Source organism: Xyrauchen texanus, chromosome 19, assembly GCF_025860055.1.
Source record: "Xyrauchen texanus isolate HMW12.3.18 chromosome 19, RBS_HiC_50CHRs, whole genome shotgun sequence".
Taxonomy (NCBI): domain Eukaryota; kingdom Metazoa; phylum Chordata; class Actinopteri; order Cypriniformes; family Catostomidae; genus Xyrauchen; species Xyrauchen texanus.
In genome coordinates, this window is record NC_068294.1 from 24,882,107 (window position 1) to 24,895,176 (window position 13,070).

The 13,070-nt window shown below is 36.6% G+C and overlaps 3 protein-coding genes across 3 annotated transcripts; 2 read left to right on the forward strand and 1 right to left on the reverse strand.

Moving 5' to 3' along the window:
* Window positions 1-1,287: 1,287 nt before the first annotated feature.
* On the forward strand, window positions 1,288-2,459 carry LOC127659968 (ribonuclease H2 subunit C-like). The gene is made up of 5 exons (XM_052149986.1): window positions 1,288-1,336; window positions 1,457-1,610; window positions 1,702-1,814; window positions 2,009-2,128; window positions 2,262-2,459. The coding sequence occupies exons 2-5, from the start codon at window positions 1,457-1,459 to the stop codon at window positions 2,283-2,285; spliced, it is 411 nt and encodes a 136-aa protein (XP_052005946.1). The 5' UTR covers window positions 1,288-1,336; the 3' UTR covers window positions 2,286-2,459.
* A 197-nt stretch (window positions 2,460-2,656) lies between these two features.
* LOC127659967 (zinc finger and BTB domain-containing protein 3-like) lies at window positions 2,657-6,628 on the reverse strand. The gene is made up of 2 exons (XM_052149985.1): window positions 6,133-6,628; window positions 2,657-5,297 (listed from the first exon to the last, which is right to left on the reverse strand). The coding sequence occupies exon 2, from the start codon at window positions 5,281-5,283 to the stop codon at window positions 3,535-3,537; it is 1,749 nt and encodes a 582-aa protein (XP_052005945.1). The 5' UTR covers window positions 5,284-5,297; window positions 6,133-6,628; the 3' UTR covers window positions 2,657-3,534.
* Window positions 6,629-8,199: 1,571 nt separating this feature from the next.
* LOC127660174 (U7 snRNA-associated Sm-like protein LSm11) lies at window positions 8,200-13,070 on the forward strand. Its single transcript, XM_052150284.1, has 4 exons — window positions 8,200-8,670; window positions 12,087-12,226; window positions 12,330-12,413; window positions 12,686-13,070. The coding sequence occupies exons 1-4, from the start codon at window positions 8,205-8,207 to the stop codon at window positions 13,010-13,012; spliced, it is 1,017 nt and encodes a 338-aa protein (XP_052006244.1). The 5' UTR covers window positions 8,200-8,204; the 3' UTR covers window positions 13,013-13,070.

Consider the following 13,070-nt stretch of genomic DNA (forward strand, 5'->3'; position numbering starts at 1 on the left):
ATTATTCCGGGTTCAAAACAAGTTAAGCTCAATCAACATCATTTGTGGCATAACATAATATATATATAAAAAAATCGAGGTTCCAGTGAGGCATTTACAATGGAAGAGAATGGGGTCCAATTTTAGGAGCATTTTATCAAAGCACATATTAATTGTTCTGTTAAGACTTGTGTTATTGGAGGTGTAAAGTTGTTTTAAATCATAATTTTGTTTCAGTCATTTTAGAGTTTGTTGACAAATAAAACATTTTTTTATTTTTAAACTGGGAATAATAATAATATAATAATAATAATAATAATAAGAGTGTGTTATGCTCAGACTGAAGTAATTTGGGTTCAATTATTCCATTAATGTAAATCAACAATTTCACAAAAGCTGTCTTGTGCGCTATATTCCTTTAGTGCCACCATATCAAGCTGTGGCATAGATACCAGGAGTAGAAGCGTCCCAACTGAGTGCTTTTGTGTACAGTACTTGCGGTCCAGAACACCTTGACAAGATATATTCAGCGGAACAGTTGAACATCTTAATACAACAGAAGGATAGCAATTGAAAAAATTGTACAATCTCTAAAGTTGACTAGTTTTAATATAACAGTCAGAAACCTGCCTGTACAGTTGTGCAAGACGCTGCGACACATAGACACATTTAAACACGGAATAACAACCATTTTTAACAGGAAGCGTAACAATTTAAAATATCTTCATTACCTAGCCACATTAAGACAGTATAAATCGTGCTGGATAAATGTTTCTTTTTAACACTACAAAAGTAGTGGAGATCAATGGTACATGTTCGCCTCAAAGTGAGATCGCTTCTAGCCGGAATTTCCTCAGTGTTGCACACGGCATCAAAATAAACCTCCATTTCAGGCGCTGTGATAAAATACATATTTTCTGAATTACACAAATATACATTTGCGCGCGCACACACACACACACACACACACACACACATTATTGTTTATTTCTATATGTATTCATGATTGGTCATTTGTCCCTCTATACATGTAAGACCACATGATTAAATAGAGTTTATTCCAAAAATTAAGAAGGTATCCTTTACTATGTGACTTATTCATTATTTTAGACAGCAATTTTATTATTTACATAATTATTATTATTTTTATAATAATTATGATATTGCTATCATTATAAGGTAAATTGTCTGTTGCGAATTATCAACCGACTTCGTTCCGGAAACGATAGATGGCAGCATACATTGAATTAAACCGCGAAAAACACTCCTGTGTAGACGAAGAAATACAGTGTGTCCAATCAAAGTGCACGCTGCCGTCCCACGAGGCACGTTGTAAACAGTGTTGAGAACGAATACGGTAAGGATGAGAAACATTGTTTAAAGAACTAAAACCTAGTAAATTTACAACAAACATACGCATTACTGTTTGTAAGACAATTTAGTGCACCAGTTTTCTGATGAACTCTTGTTTTATTAGATGTCAGCGAACAGTTGTGTGACATCTATCCGGCTTGACTCCGTCAAACAAGCGGATAAACCGCAGATCTACTTGTTACCTTGTGAAATAGAGCATAACGGGCCTGCCGAAGTCTCAAATTTCTTTACTTCCACTGTGAAGCAGCGCAAACAGGGTTAGCTGAACACCAGTGCAATGTTTAATAACGAAACTTGCTTTGTTGTGGCACTCTATCTGATTAAGAAGATAACATGTTTGTTCTGCAGAAATGTCAGTGTCATTCAGAGGCCGTGGACTGAAGGGTCAAGAATTGAAATGCCCACAAGGATACACTGGACTGGTGCTAAAAGAGGTTCAGAGGCCTGCATCTGATCAAGAGGTGACCTAAATTGCACATAGTTTAGTTTTTTTTTTGTACATTTACTGATATGAATTTCTGAAAAAATAGGCTTAAAAATATGTTACTTTAGACCTTTGGTGGACCATGAAATGAAATGAGTTAAACGAGCATAGATCAAGTTCTTTTTGTAGGACACAAATGCTTACATATTTTTTGCTCACAATTTTTATTAGGACAGAATAGTAAAAGTTTCGTCAGTGTTCCATAATTTCACATACTGGAATTTAGAGACGCCCCCAACATCTGATGATGGAGTTGTGACAGCAATGGAATGGCCCCGGCTAGCAGAATCTGTATGTAACTTTTAATAACAACTTAAAACATCAGCAATTCAATAAATCATTAGAATGCGTGTACTGAAAACAATTGTCCAAGTGAATTAAAATCTCAAAATAATTGATCTTCAAATCATAATTTTTTCTGCAGATACATGGACCTGTGGATGACTGATCATTGTTGTATTATGAAGATGACTACCTGCCTCATCTCAAGAATACTGTTGAAGCTAGACAAAGTTGAAAATCCATCTTTAGATGACAGAACTAACTAACTTGGTTGTTGTAGTTGACCACCATTTTTATTGAACAGATGGCAGAAGAATTATTTAATATTGATAACTATTAAAGGCTTGTTTTATTGTTGTCCCCAGTGTCAGTTTTTACTTATTTTTGTATGGCCATTATATATCAGTACCTGATATCCAGTGGTCTACATATCTTACAGCAAGAAGAGGACAATGATGATCACTTTTCACAGACCATGATGATGCATTTCCACATTAAATAAGCAGTGGCAATCTAGTAAACCTAAAAAATTAAAATCTTACATTATGCTTTATGTTAAGTTACCTTGGCAATAAGTAATAAAAATAAACATAGTCAATACTTCTAGATTAAACCCAGCTGCTGAGAGACTGACAATAAAATTAGCTTTCTTCTGACTGCCGTGACTTTTTAGGAACGTCGTGGAATTTTTTTTTTTTTCTTTTACTGTTAGAGCAAATAGGAATGCAAAAATAAGATTTGCAATGGTCTTCTATTCACCTCTATATGTTTACCCTGCTATAATTTACTACCACATCCCAAAACTGGGAATATGAAAAGGTTCCACTGACCAAATCCAAAGGCACTAAAATCTGTTTAATTAAAAGTAACGACAGATAGTAAATTATCTGATGTGATGGAAAGCTTTTTTACAAGGTACAGTTATCCATTAAATGCTAAAACAATATCAGGAACCAATTCCCCAAATGGTATCAATCTTATATTTCAGCAGAACAGCCACAAATAGTGACTTACAAGGCCTTTTTTTTTTTTTGTATGCTTGGTATGTGTGATGGGACCACTCTTAATGAATTCAAATACATTTCTAACCTTTCTATCCTCTGAGGCATTTCATATAAAATTATACACTTTATCAATAAATATTCAAACAAGATAGTTCACATAAAATCTTAAAATCGTGTAACTACAAAAATTTCAATAATCCCAAAGACATTTTTGTTACAAAAGTTTGTGGACAGCATGGGGGCATTCAAGCAGTGTCCCTTTCAAAGCCTCTGTCCTCTTTTAAAATAATACACCAACGTGGAAGTGTAAAGGTGGTAAATTATGATTATGTGGCATTTGCAGAACCCTTCATATACATTTTGTGTAATTTTCTGAAGAAACTAACAAAAGGATTGGGCCACAAATGATGGCTATGTCTGAGGAGAATGAGGAGGGGGCGGTGAAGGGTCAGACTCTGCCCTGCTGCGTTTGACTGCCAGGTCATGATCATGTGCCTTTCTGATGTGCCTGTACAAGTCTCCCGACTGTGTGTAACTACGATAACAATAGCTGCACTCATAAGGCCGTTCCCTGGTGTGTACAATGGCATGTCTTCTCAGGGTGTAAGCACAGGAGAAAGTCTTTCCACATGTGTTACAGGTAGGTACATCATCTACATAATTCCCAATAGAGTCCTGAAAATCCTCAAGGTACATAGCCTGTTGCTCTGGCTGGGAATTGGATGGAAAAAGGGATGATGGAAAGCCAGTATTATCTGTTGCAGAAGTACCAGGACCTTGCGGTGAAGAAGGAAATGAGAGGGGCTCTTGATGGGCAAGGTGAATCAATGGGTGAGCAGACATGAACTGAGTGTTGGTGAGCTCCTCGATATCATGGTTACTGTCTTCGTAATCATCACTTTGAACTAAATCTGCATTTCTTCTTTGACCACTGTCCAAGATCTCATCCATGACATCAGACTCTTCATCAGAAATCACAATGGCCTCCACTTTCACCTTGATACCATCCTCATTTTCCTCCCCTACTGCTGAGGACTCTGCTGAAGTTCGATAGAGATGCTTTTTACCTTTACTTTGTGTGTGTCTTGTAGTAGATAAAGTGTGCCCTTGTCTCCTTTCAGTCTGAAAGTTTTGTGACAATCCAGGATTTCCAGTAAACTGTCCTTTATTCTGGTCTTGAATGGGTTTTACTGTTTGACTCTGCAGACTGTTGGCTTGCATGAACATGCTAGGTTCATTCGACACTGAGTGGGTATTGCTGGTGTTGTCTACACTGTTCAGAGTCACTGCAGAGGCTACAACAGGTTGGGTCTCTTTGCTTTTCTGAATTTGTTCTGTCGAACTGCATGGACTTGAAAGTGCAGACTCCAGGCTAGCTGACCTTGCAGATATTCTTGTTTTGTCATGACTAGAACAAGAATTACTAACAGGTAACTGAGAGTCCATTCCTGGCTGTGTAGTGTCAGCCATCTCTGAACTTTCTACACAATTCGAAACACCACTGTGTGCAAGGAGATTGCCCATCCCTGCTTGTGTCTCAGTCTTTGTATCAATATACAGTGACATTTGTTGGATTGACTGAGGACAATGTGTTAACGAGGAAAATAAAGATGGATTTCCAACTGTCACTGGTCCATCTTTTCCTAATCCTATACCTGTCTCTGCACCAGGCCTGTCCTCTTGAGGTGTTACATCAAGCTCTTCTCCAGTTTTAGCTAACACATTTGCTACAACTTCTACTCTTGTGCTGTCCGCCTCGGCCAATCCACGACCCTGCAGTCTTCTCTTACAAACTCGCACCACATCATTCATGTGTAAGAAGCTGGCAGCTGCAAGCACATCCTCTGGAGGGGGGTGGGCTTCCGATCGCAGTACTCCCTCATACATAAAATCAAGAAGCAGTCCAAAGGCTTGAGGGGTCACTATATCACCATTAATGGTAACTGTGTCTCTCTGGGGCCCTCCATTGATTGTGCCGGTATTGCCCATTGACTGATCGGAGTAAAACATATGGAAGAAAGGGGAGAAAGATGCTAGCACGGCACGATGAGCTACAAAGCGTGTTGGGCCGACCTGCACGGCGCAGTCACAAAGGAAACCTTGCAGACGCTGAGACTGAAGGCAGGCCAAGAGCTGCTGACTATGTCCTGGAAACTCCATTTCCACTTACAAACCTATGGAGAAGTTCAAAGTTAAAGGGATAGTTCACCCACAAATGAAAATGCTGTCATCATTTACTCACCCTCATGCCATACCAGATGTGTATGACTTTCTTTCTTCTGCTGAACAGAAAGAAATATTTTAGAAGAATATCTCAGCTCTGTGGGTCCATACAATGCAAGAGAATGGTGGCCTAAATTTGAAGCTCCAAAAAACAAATAAAGGCAGCATACATGACATGAGACTCCAGTTGTTAAATCCATATCTTCGGAAGCGATGTGATAGGTGTGGATGGGAAACAGATCAATGTTTAAGTCCCTTTTTACTATAAATTCTCCACCCTGCCCACTAGTTGGCGATATGCACAAAGAATTTGAATTGCCAGAAAGAAGAAGAATATGAAAGTGACAGTGGAGATTTATAGTAAAAAGGACTTGCATATTGATCTGTTTCTCACCCACACCTATCATTTAGCTTTTTAAGATATGGATGCATCCACAGTAGTCGTATATATTGCTATTATGCTGCCTTTATGTGATTTTTGGACCTTCAAAAGGTCTGGTCACCATTCACTTGCATTGTATGGACCTACAGATCTGAAATATTCTTTAAAACATCTTTGTATGTTTTCAGAATAAAGAAAGTCATAAACATCTGGAATGGCATGAGGGTAAATGAACAAGGCATATTCATTTCTGGGTGAACTGTCCATTTAATGAAAAATAGTGTTGATTCATGTTGTTCTCCAGAAAATAATGTCGTTTAATAAACATATTGTATAAATAATAAAGTGAATATTCAAAACATCAGCATCTAGTTTCTTGTCGAGTTTACATGTTTTTAACTTACAGAAGAGTCCTGACAATGTCCCTAAGTCCACTTGAAGGTCAGCTCCTTTGATCCACCATCATATTGCTTTTGTAGATACACTGACATCCTTTTCATAGATGGCCGCAAAAAAAACAGCTCAAAATCTTAATCTTAAACTTCACTTTCGAAATAGCACATAGGGTTGTAATTATTGTACAACTGAATCAAAGCAGTAAACCAGTCAACACTCATTCGCTATTCGACACTAACAAACTAGTTAATTATAACATTCTACATGAAAGACTACATTAATTAAAGCTGCTTTATTGTCCTCGTATCCTTCAAAAACAGCATCATTCTGTGCTTCGATGACTACACCATACCTTCACTGGCACACCGTAAAATACTCAAAATGAGTAAGAAAAATACCCTACTCAAGAAGATAGCAAGTGATATATTGCTTTTTGTAAATACCGACTGATGCATTTGTATTTAAAACAAGTTAGAGCCACGGGAATGTTTTTCTTTAAGACAATACATTACATCCACTTCTACGTGAATGCGTTTATTGGATGTGCACAGCCTGCTCTGCCATCTATAGGCGTGGAAATCAAGAATAACGAGTAAGCAGGTCAAGACACCATATAAAAATCTAAAATTTGTATTTTGTGATAAAATTGATTGTGAAATTAGTTTTTATTATTCAAGAGATGGAATAATTACTACGGGAGCCCAGAACCGCAAGGTGGGGAAAAAAAAAAAATTTCTCTCTTCCGAAATTGTTCAAAAAATAAATGTCCTCTCTCTTCAAAAAAGTATTTTTTTTTCTTCTCTTCTGCAGATTTCAGGTTGTGAGATTCAGGTCTCAATATTCAGGTTGTCGAATACAGGTTGAAAATTAATAATTTTTCAAAATTACTCAAAATTACACAATCAGCTTTTTTCAAAAGTTTTTTGAGAATGTATCCCCCTTGTGTTCCTTTTGTAAAATGGAAGAAGAATTAGTTTTACATTTGATTTATCAGTGTCCTTTCTCTGAATCTTTTTGGACAGAAATAACCTTGTTATTATTTTTATGTTTTAACAAATTGGTGCAGATTACAGAGACTATGATTTTTCTTTCAGATATTCATTCTAATGATGCTAAATTTGAATGTTCTTTATTGTTACTTTGTTTTCTAGGTAAATTTCATCTTCACAAAGCCAGAGTAATACAATCGAAATTTAGATTTTTTTTCTGCTGATGTAAAATCCCTTTTTGCCTCTTCATAATATGTCTAAACCTCTGAACGCCAAGGCTTCAAAAACATATAACATCCTTAAAGAAATCACATTGAAAATGTAATCCTTTAGATGTGATATCTTATTTATTGATTTTGTTTGTCCCTTTGTTATATGTCCCCACTGTTGTTATTCAATGTATGTATATGTTTAATGCAATAAAAAAAAGAAAAATGAATTTGGCAAAATTCGAGGATGACATCCGGGACTTCAAGGAAAAGCAAACGAGCGTTGATGTAATCCATCTCTCTCTCTCTCTCTCTCTCTCTCTCTCTCTCTCTCTCTCTCTCTCTCTCTCTCTCTCTTCTCAAAAGTCATATAAACAACCGTGACAACAACATTGTGAAAAAAAAGAACATGTAAAAATAAAATGTTAAAGTAATAATAAATGTTTTGATAACATCAAATTACACCGTCTTTTTTCATGATCATTCAAGTTCAGGTGATATGAAAATGACCACATACATTTTTTACCCTCATACGTTCAATTACGTATGTAATGAAGGCTAATAAACGGCACTACAAATGTATTTATTAGCATTAATTATTTTATGAACACCACATATTTTAGAATAAAATGTTTATTGAAAAAAGTAAAAAAAAATTTTTATAAAGTAATAATGTTTATTTAATTCAGATATTTCCTTCTCTTATAGCACTAATATACTGTTCACATAATAGCACCACACATGTTTTATTAGTACATTTGTATTTAGAGTTCAATTTGCGAATGAGAAGAAGGGACTTTTATATCATGTAGCCTATTCGATCTCTGGCTTCGCACTGATAATTTACCCATGAGTCTCTGCTGTGCTGCAGCTCATTCAAACATGGAGGAGGATGAGAGGAGAAAGTTGGAAAGTGAGCCCCGGTCAGACAGTCATCAGCCGGCACTTCCACTCACATCTGACCAGCAAACGACAAACGAGATCAGCGGTCAAAACTCAGATACTGACGAAGATGAACTCGAAACTAAACTGGATATAAGTTCGGATAAGTTTGACCCACTGCTTGCCTTGTATTCCCCACAAGTGCCTTTACCTTACCCGAAAATAAAGTGCTTTAACAACATCGCCGAATACGAGAGTTTTATGAAAGGTGGTCGAGGCAGGGCCAAACCTGAAAATGTGGAGAAAAGACTAAGAAAAGCACAGAAAGGTAAACCAGACCTGGAGAGGATAGAGAGATTGAAGAAACTCATGGTGAACAACCCGGTTGAGGAGGGAGAGGGCAGCGGGGTGAAACGACATCCTCGACAGCGAAGAGTTCCCAAAAATGTGCTTACAAGAATGCCACGTATGTTTAACTCTTTATTTTGTCCAAATTTGTGTGTTCAATCTTATAAAGGGATAGTTCACCCAAAAATGAAAATTCTCCCAACACTTGACTCACCCTCACGTTGTTCCAAACACAGACTTTCTTCTGTGGAACACAAATGGAAACATTTTTAAGAATGTTAATGCTGCTGCTTTTACTACTATTATTATTAAATGAAAGTGAATGGCGAGTGAGGCTAACATTGTACCTAACACCTTCATTTGTGTTTGGTGAAAAAAAAGATGGTCATGAGTTTGGAATAGGGGTGCACAATACCAAAATTTTGGCTTCGTTACAATACCTGCCCTGATACCTCTGTATCAATGCCAAATCATTACTTGGGCAACAAATAAATGTCCTCAGATTAATGAGGAAATTACACAGAAAATAAAATAATTGAAAAGTTTTGCAGTTATTAATTTAGTGTTTTCCTTTTTAAATGTTCTGGATTCCATGTTTTATCAAAACATATGTATAAAACATAAAATTTCAATCAAATGAAAATAAAAATATTGCAATTTTGTTTTTGGTATACTTTTAAAAGGAGGTGCAACACTCACTCTTTAAGCAAAAATAGAGCTACAGATTTATTTGATTAAAAATAAACAATGTTTTGGTCATTTGTCATCAAGAGGAACTTACACAAACAGCATTTAAAAAAAACTTCCCCAATTACTAACCGGAGTGTCCCTCTAATTGGAGGAGTGGCTTTGATATAGCTGGATAATCTGCTCTCCCACTCCAGCATCTTGTGACCAACTATTTCATTTTAGGTCAAATAAAATGTTGCACAACAGAGCTTCATTAATGAAAACATTCATAAAACAAATCTGAGGCTGTACACATCTAAATCCTTGTGTGCTGATATTCAGTACACATGTTTTTGTTTTATTGCTTACATACAGGTGAAACTCGAAAAATTAGAATATCGTGCAAAAGTTAAAAGGTGAAACTAATATATTATATAGACTCATTAAAAGCAAAGTAAGATATTTCAAGCCTTTATTTGATATAATTTTTATGATTATGGCTTACAGCTTATGAAAACCCCAAATTCAGAATCTCAGAAAATTAGAATATTACATGAAATCAATAAAAAAAAGGATTTTAAATACAGAAATGTCGGCCCTCTGAAAAGTATAATCATGCATATGTACTCAGTACTTGGTTTGGGCCCCTTTTGCATTAATTACTGCCTCAATGCGGCGTGGCATGGATGCTATCAGCCTGTGGCACTGCTGAGGTGTTATGGAAGACCAAGATGCTTCAATAGCGGCCTTCAGCTCTTCTGCATTGTTTGGTCTCATGTCTCTCATCTTTCTCTTGGCAATGCCCCATAGATTCTCTATGGGGTTCAGGTCAAGCGAGTTTGCTGGCCAATCAAGCACAGTAATACCATGGTCATTGAACCAGGTTTTGGTACTTTTGGCAGTGTGGGCAGGTGCCAAGTCCTGCTGGAAAATGAAGTCAGCATCTCCATAAAGCTTGTCTGCTGAAGGAAGCATGAAGTGCTCTAAAATGTCCGGTTGACGGCTGCGTTGACTCTGGACTTAATAAAGCACAGTGGACCAACACCAGCCGATGACATGGCTCCCCAAACCAACACAGACTGTGGAAACTTCACACTGGACTTCAAGCATCTTGGATTGTGTGCCTCTCCATTCTTCCTCCAGGCGCTGGGACCTTGGTTTCCAAATGAGATGCAAAATTTGCTCTCATCAGAAAAGAGGACTTTGGACCACTGAGCAACAGACCAGTTCTTTTTTTCTTTAGCCCAGGTAAGGCGCTTCTGGCGTTGTTTGTTGTTCAGGAGCGGCTTGACAAGAGGAATACGACATTTGAAGCCTCAGTCCACTCCTTGTGAAGCTCCCCACACATTTGAATGGCCTTTTCCTGACAATCCTCTCCAGGCTACGGTCATCCCTGCTGCTTGTGCACCTTTTTCTTCCACACTTTTCCCTTCCACTTAACTTTCTATTAATGTGCTTTGATACAGCACTTTCAGAACATCCAACTTCTTTTGCAATTACCTTTTGAGGCTTTCCCTCCTTGTGGAGGGTGTCAATGATGGTTTTCTGCACAACTGTCAGGTCAGCAGTCTTCCCCATGATTGTGAATTCAACTGAACCAGACTGAGAGACCATTTAAAGGCTCAGGAACCCTTTGCAGGTGTTTAGCTGATTAGAGTGTGACACTTTGAGCCTACAATACTGAACCTTTTCACAATATTCTAATTTTCTGAGATTCTGAATTTGGGGTTTTCATAAGCTGTAAGCCATAATCATCAAAATTATATCAAATAAAGGCTTGAAATATCTTACTTTGCTTGTAATGAGTCTATATAATATATTAGTTTCACCTTTTAAGTTGAATTACTGAAATTAATGAACTTTTGCACGATATTCTAATTTTTCGAGTTTCACCTGTATAATAATAATAATAATAATAATAATAATAATGATTTATTATTATTATTATTATTATTATTATAAATAATTAAATGAATAAATAATAAGTATCATAAAAACATTTATTATTAAATTATTTTTATTAGTACTGTTATTGCTATTACTTTGAAAATTAAAAATTACTTCTACACAGTAATAATATTTTTGTCTGTAACAGTGACTTTAATTCCATGAATCCAGTTAAACAGAGCTTTTATTTTGGAGGAACCTTTATTTTTTGTGTTTTTTAGTGTTGTTAATGGTAGTTTTTAATAAGCTCCGCATTCCAAATGAAATACTCGAGAGCTAAAATCTCACTGGAGAAGAAATTCACAGCTGCTCAAACACAAAACACACCACATTGTGTATGTGTGTGTATGTGTGTGTATGTATGTGTGTGTGTTTGTATGTCTCCAGGTATTCCCTTGTGTTGGTCCCCACAAGGATAGTAAAACCTGACATTTTTGACGTTGTGGGCACAATCAGTCCCCCTGAGGAAAACAGCTTATAAATCATACCGGTACTTAGTTGTTTTTTGAAAATGTAAAAAAAATATGCAGACTGTATATTATTTAATTAAATGATTTTCCTCTGCTGTTTAAAGATCAAAATTGGCCATATCAATACATTTTGATTTGAATTTGTCAAGTTTTCAATGGTTTCATCTAAAAAAGATCACATCCTGTAAAAATTTGATGATTGTACTGGAGAATGGTGCTGAAATTATTAACAAGATGATATCGTACCGTTTTAAAAAGTTGGGTTTTGCGATATTTTGTTAGTACCTGTTTACTGTGCAACCCTAGTTTGGAACAACAGAGGGGTGAGTAAAGGAGTACAAAATATTCATTTTTTTGGGTGAACTATCCCTTTAAGTAATAGTTGACCCAATAATTCCATCTATGTAGGCAACTCGCTAGGTTTTGAGATGCAACCCTTCTTTTGCAGTGCTTGCAGGCAGTCCATTAGGGGAGCTCAACAGGTGTGTCCAGGAGAAAATCAGAGTCAAAGTTCACATCCGAACATTTAAAGGGCTCCGGGGAGTTTGTTCTGGCTTTGTGGTGGCATTTGATAAGTTCTGGAACCTGGTAAATAAAGCAACCTTTACTTATGACCATGACTTATAACCATTTCTTATCACTATTTAAATGTTTATTCTCTCTTTTATTCTACTGCTCCTATTGGTGCCAGGCAATGGTGGATGTGGATGAAACATACAGGGAGCCCCTATTGGGACAGGCTCTCTACCATGAGAAAGCACTTACTGTCACAAGGGTAAACTCTTTCACTTCATTTCAATTAAAACATGGTCATACAATAATAAGTTATTTATTTTAGTTTTTTAGCCATTAGCTCAATTAATATAGGTCTAATAATATGTAATATACAAATTTAGGTTACCTATTAAAAAAAAATTATAACTTTTATTTTTGTTGTCTCTCACTTTTTGTTTTATTGTATTTTTTGCTTTTAAAGATTGATTCTTTGCTCAAAAATGTTATTGTAATTCGAATGATTTTTAAATTGATTTGCTGTTTCTCTCACAGCTGTTTGAAAAGCTTAACATGCAAGAGACTGTTGCTCTCAGTGCGATTGAGAGAAAGGCAGAGGAGAACCCTTCAAAGCCAGACCACCATGGTAGCGTGCCTCAATATCACACCAGAGAACGAACCAGGAGAAGCACTGACCCCAAATATACACAGGAAAGACCCACTCTCTCCAGGGAAAGCCAGTTAGTCATGAGTACATCAAAAGTGACACAAAAATCTGATACCAAGCCTAAGGTGGAGTACGGAAGAGTGCACACACGTCATGTCAATCAGCTTTTTGTACGAGGGGAAAATGTGATTCTCGTAAATATGCAAAAGGACTAAAGGCTTCTTAGATAATATGTTAGTCGTCTTTTTAGTGAGCACCCAGAAAGGATTTACA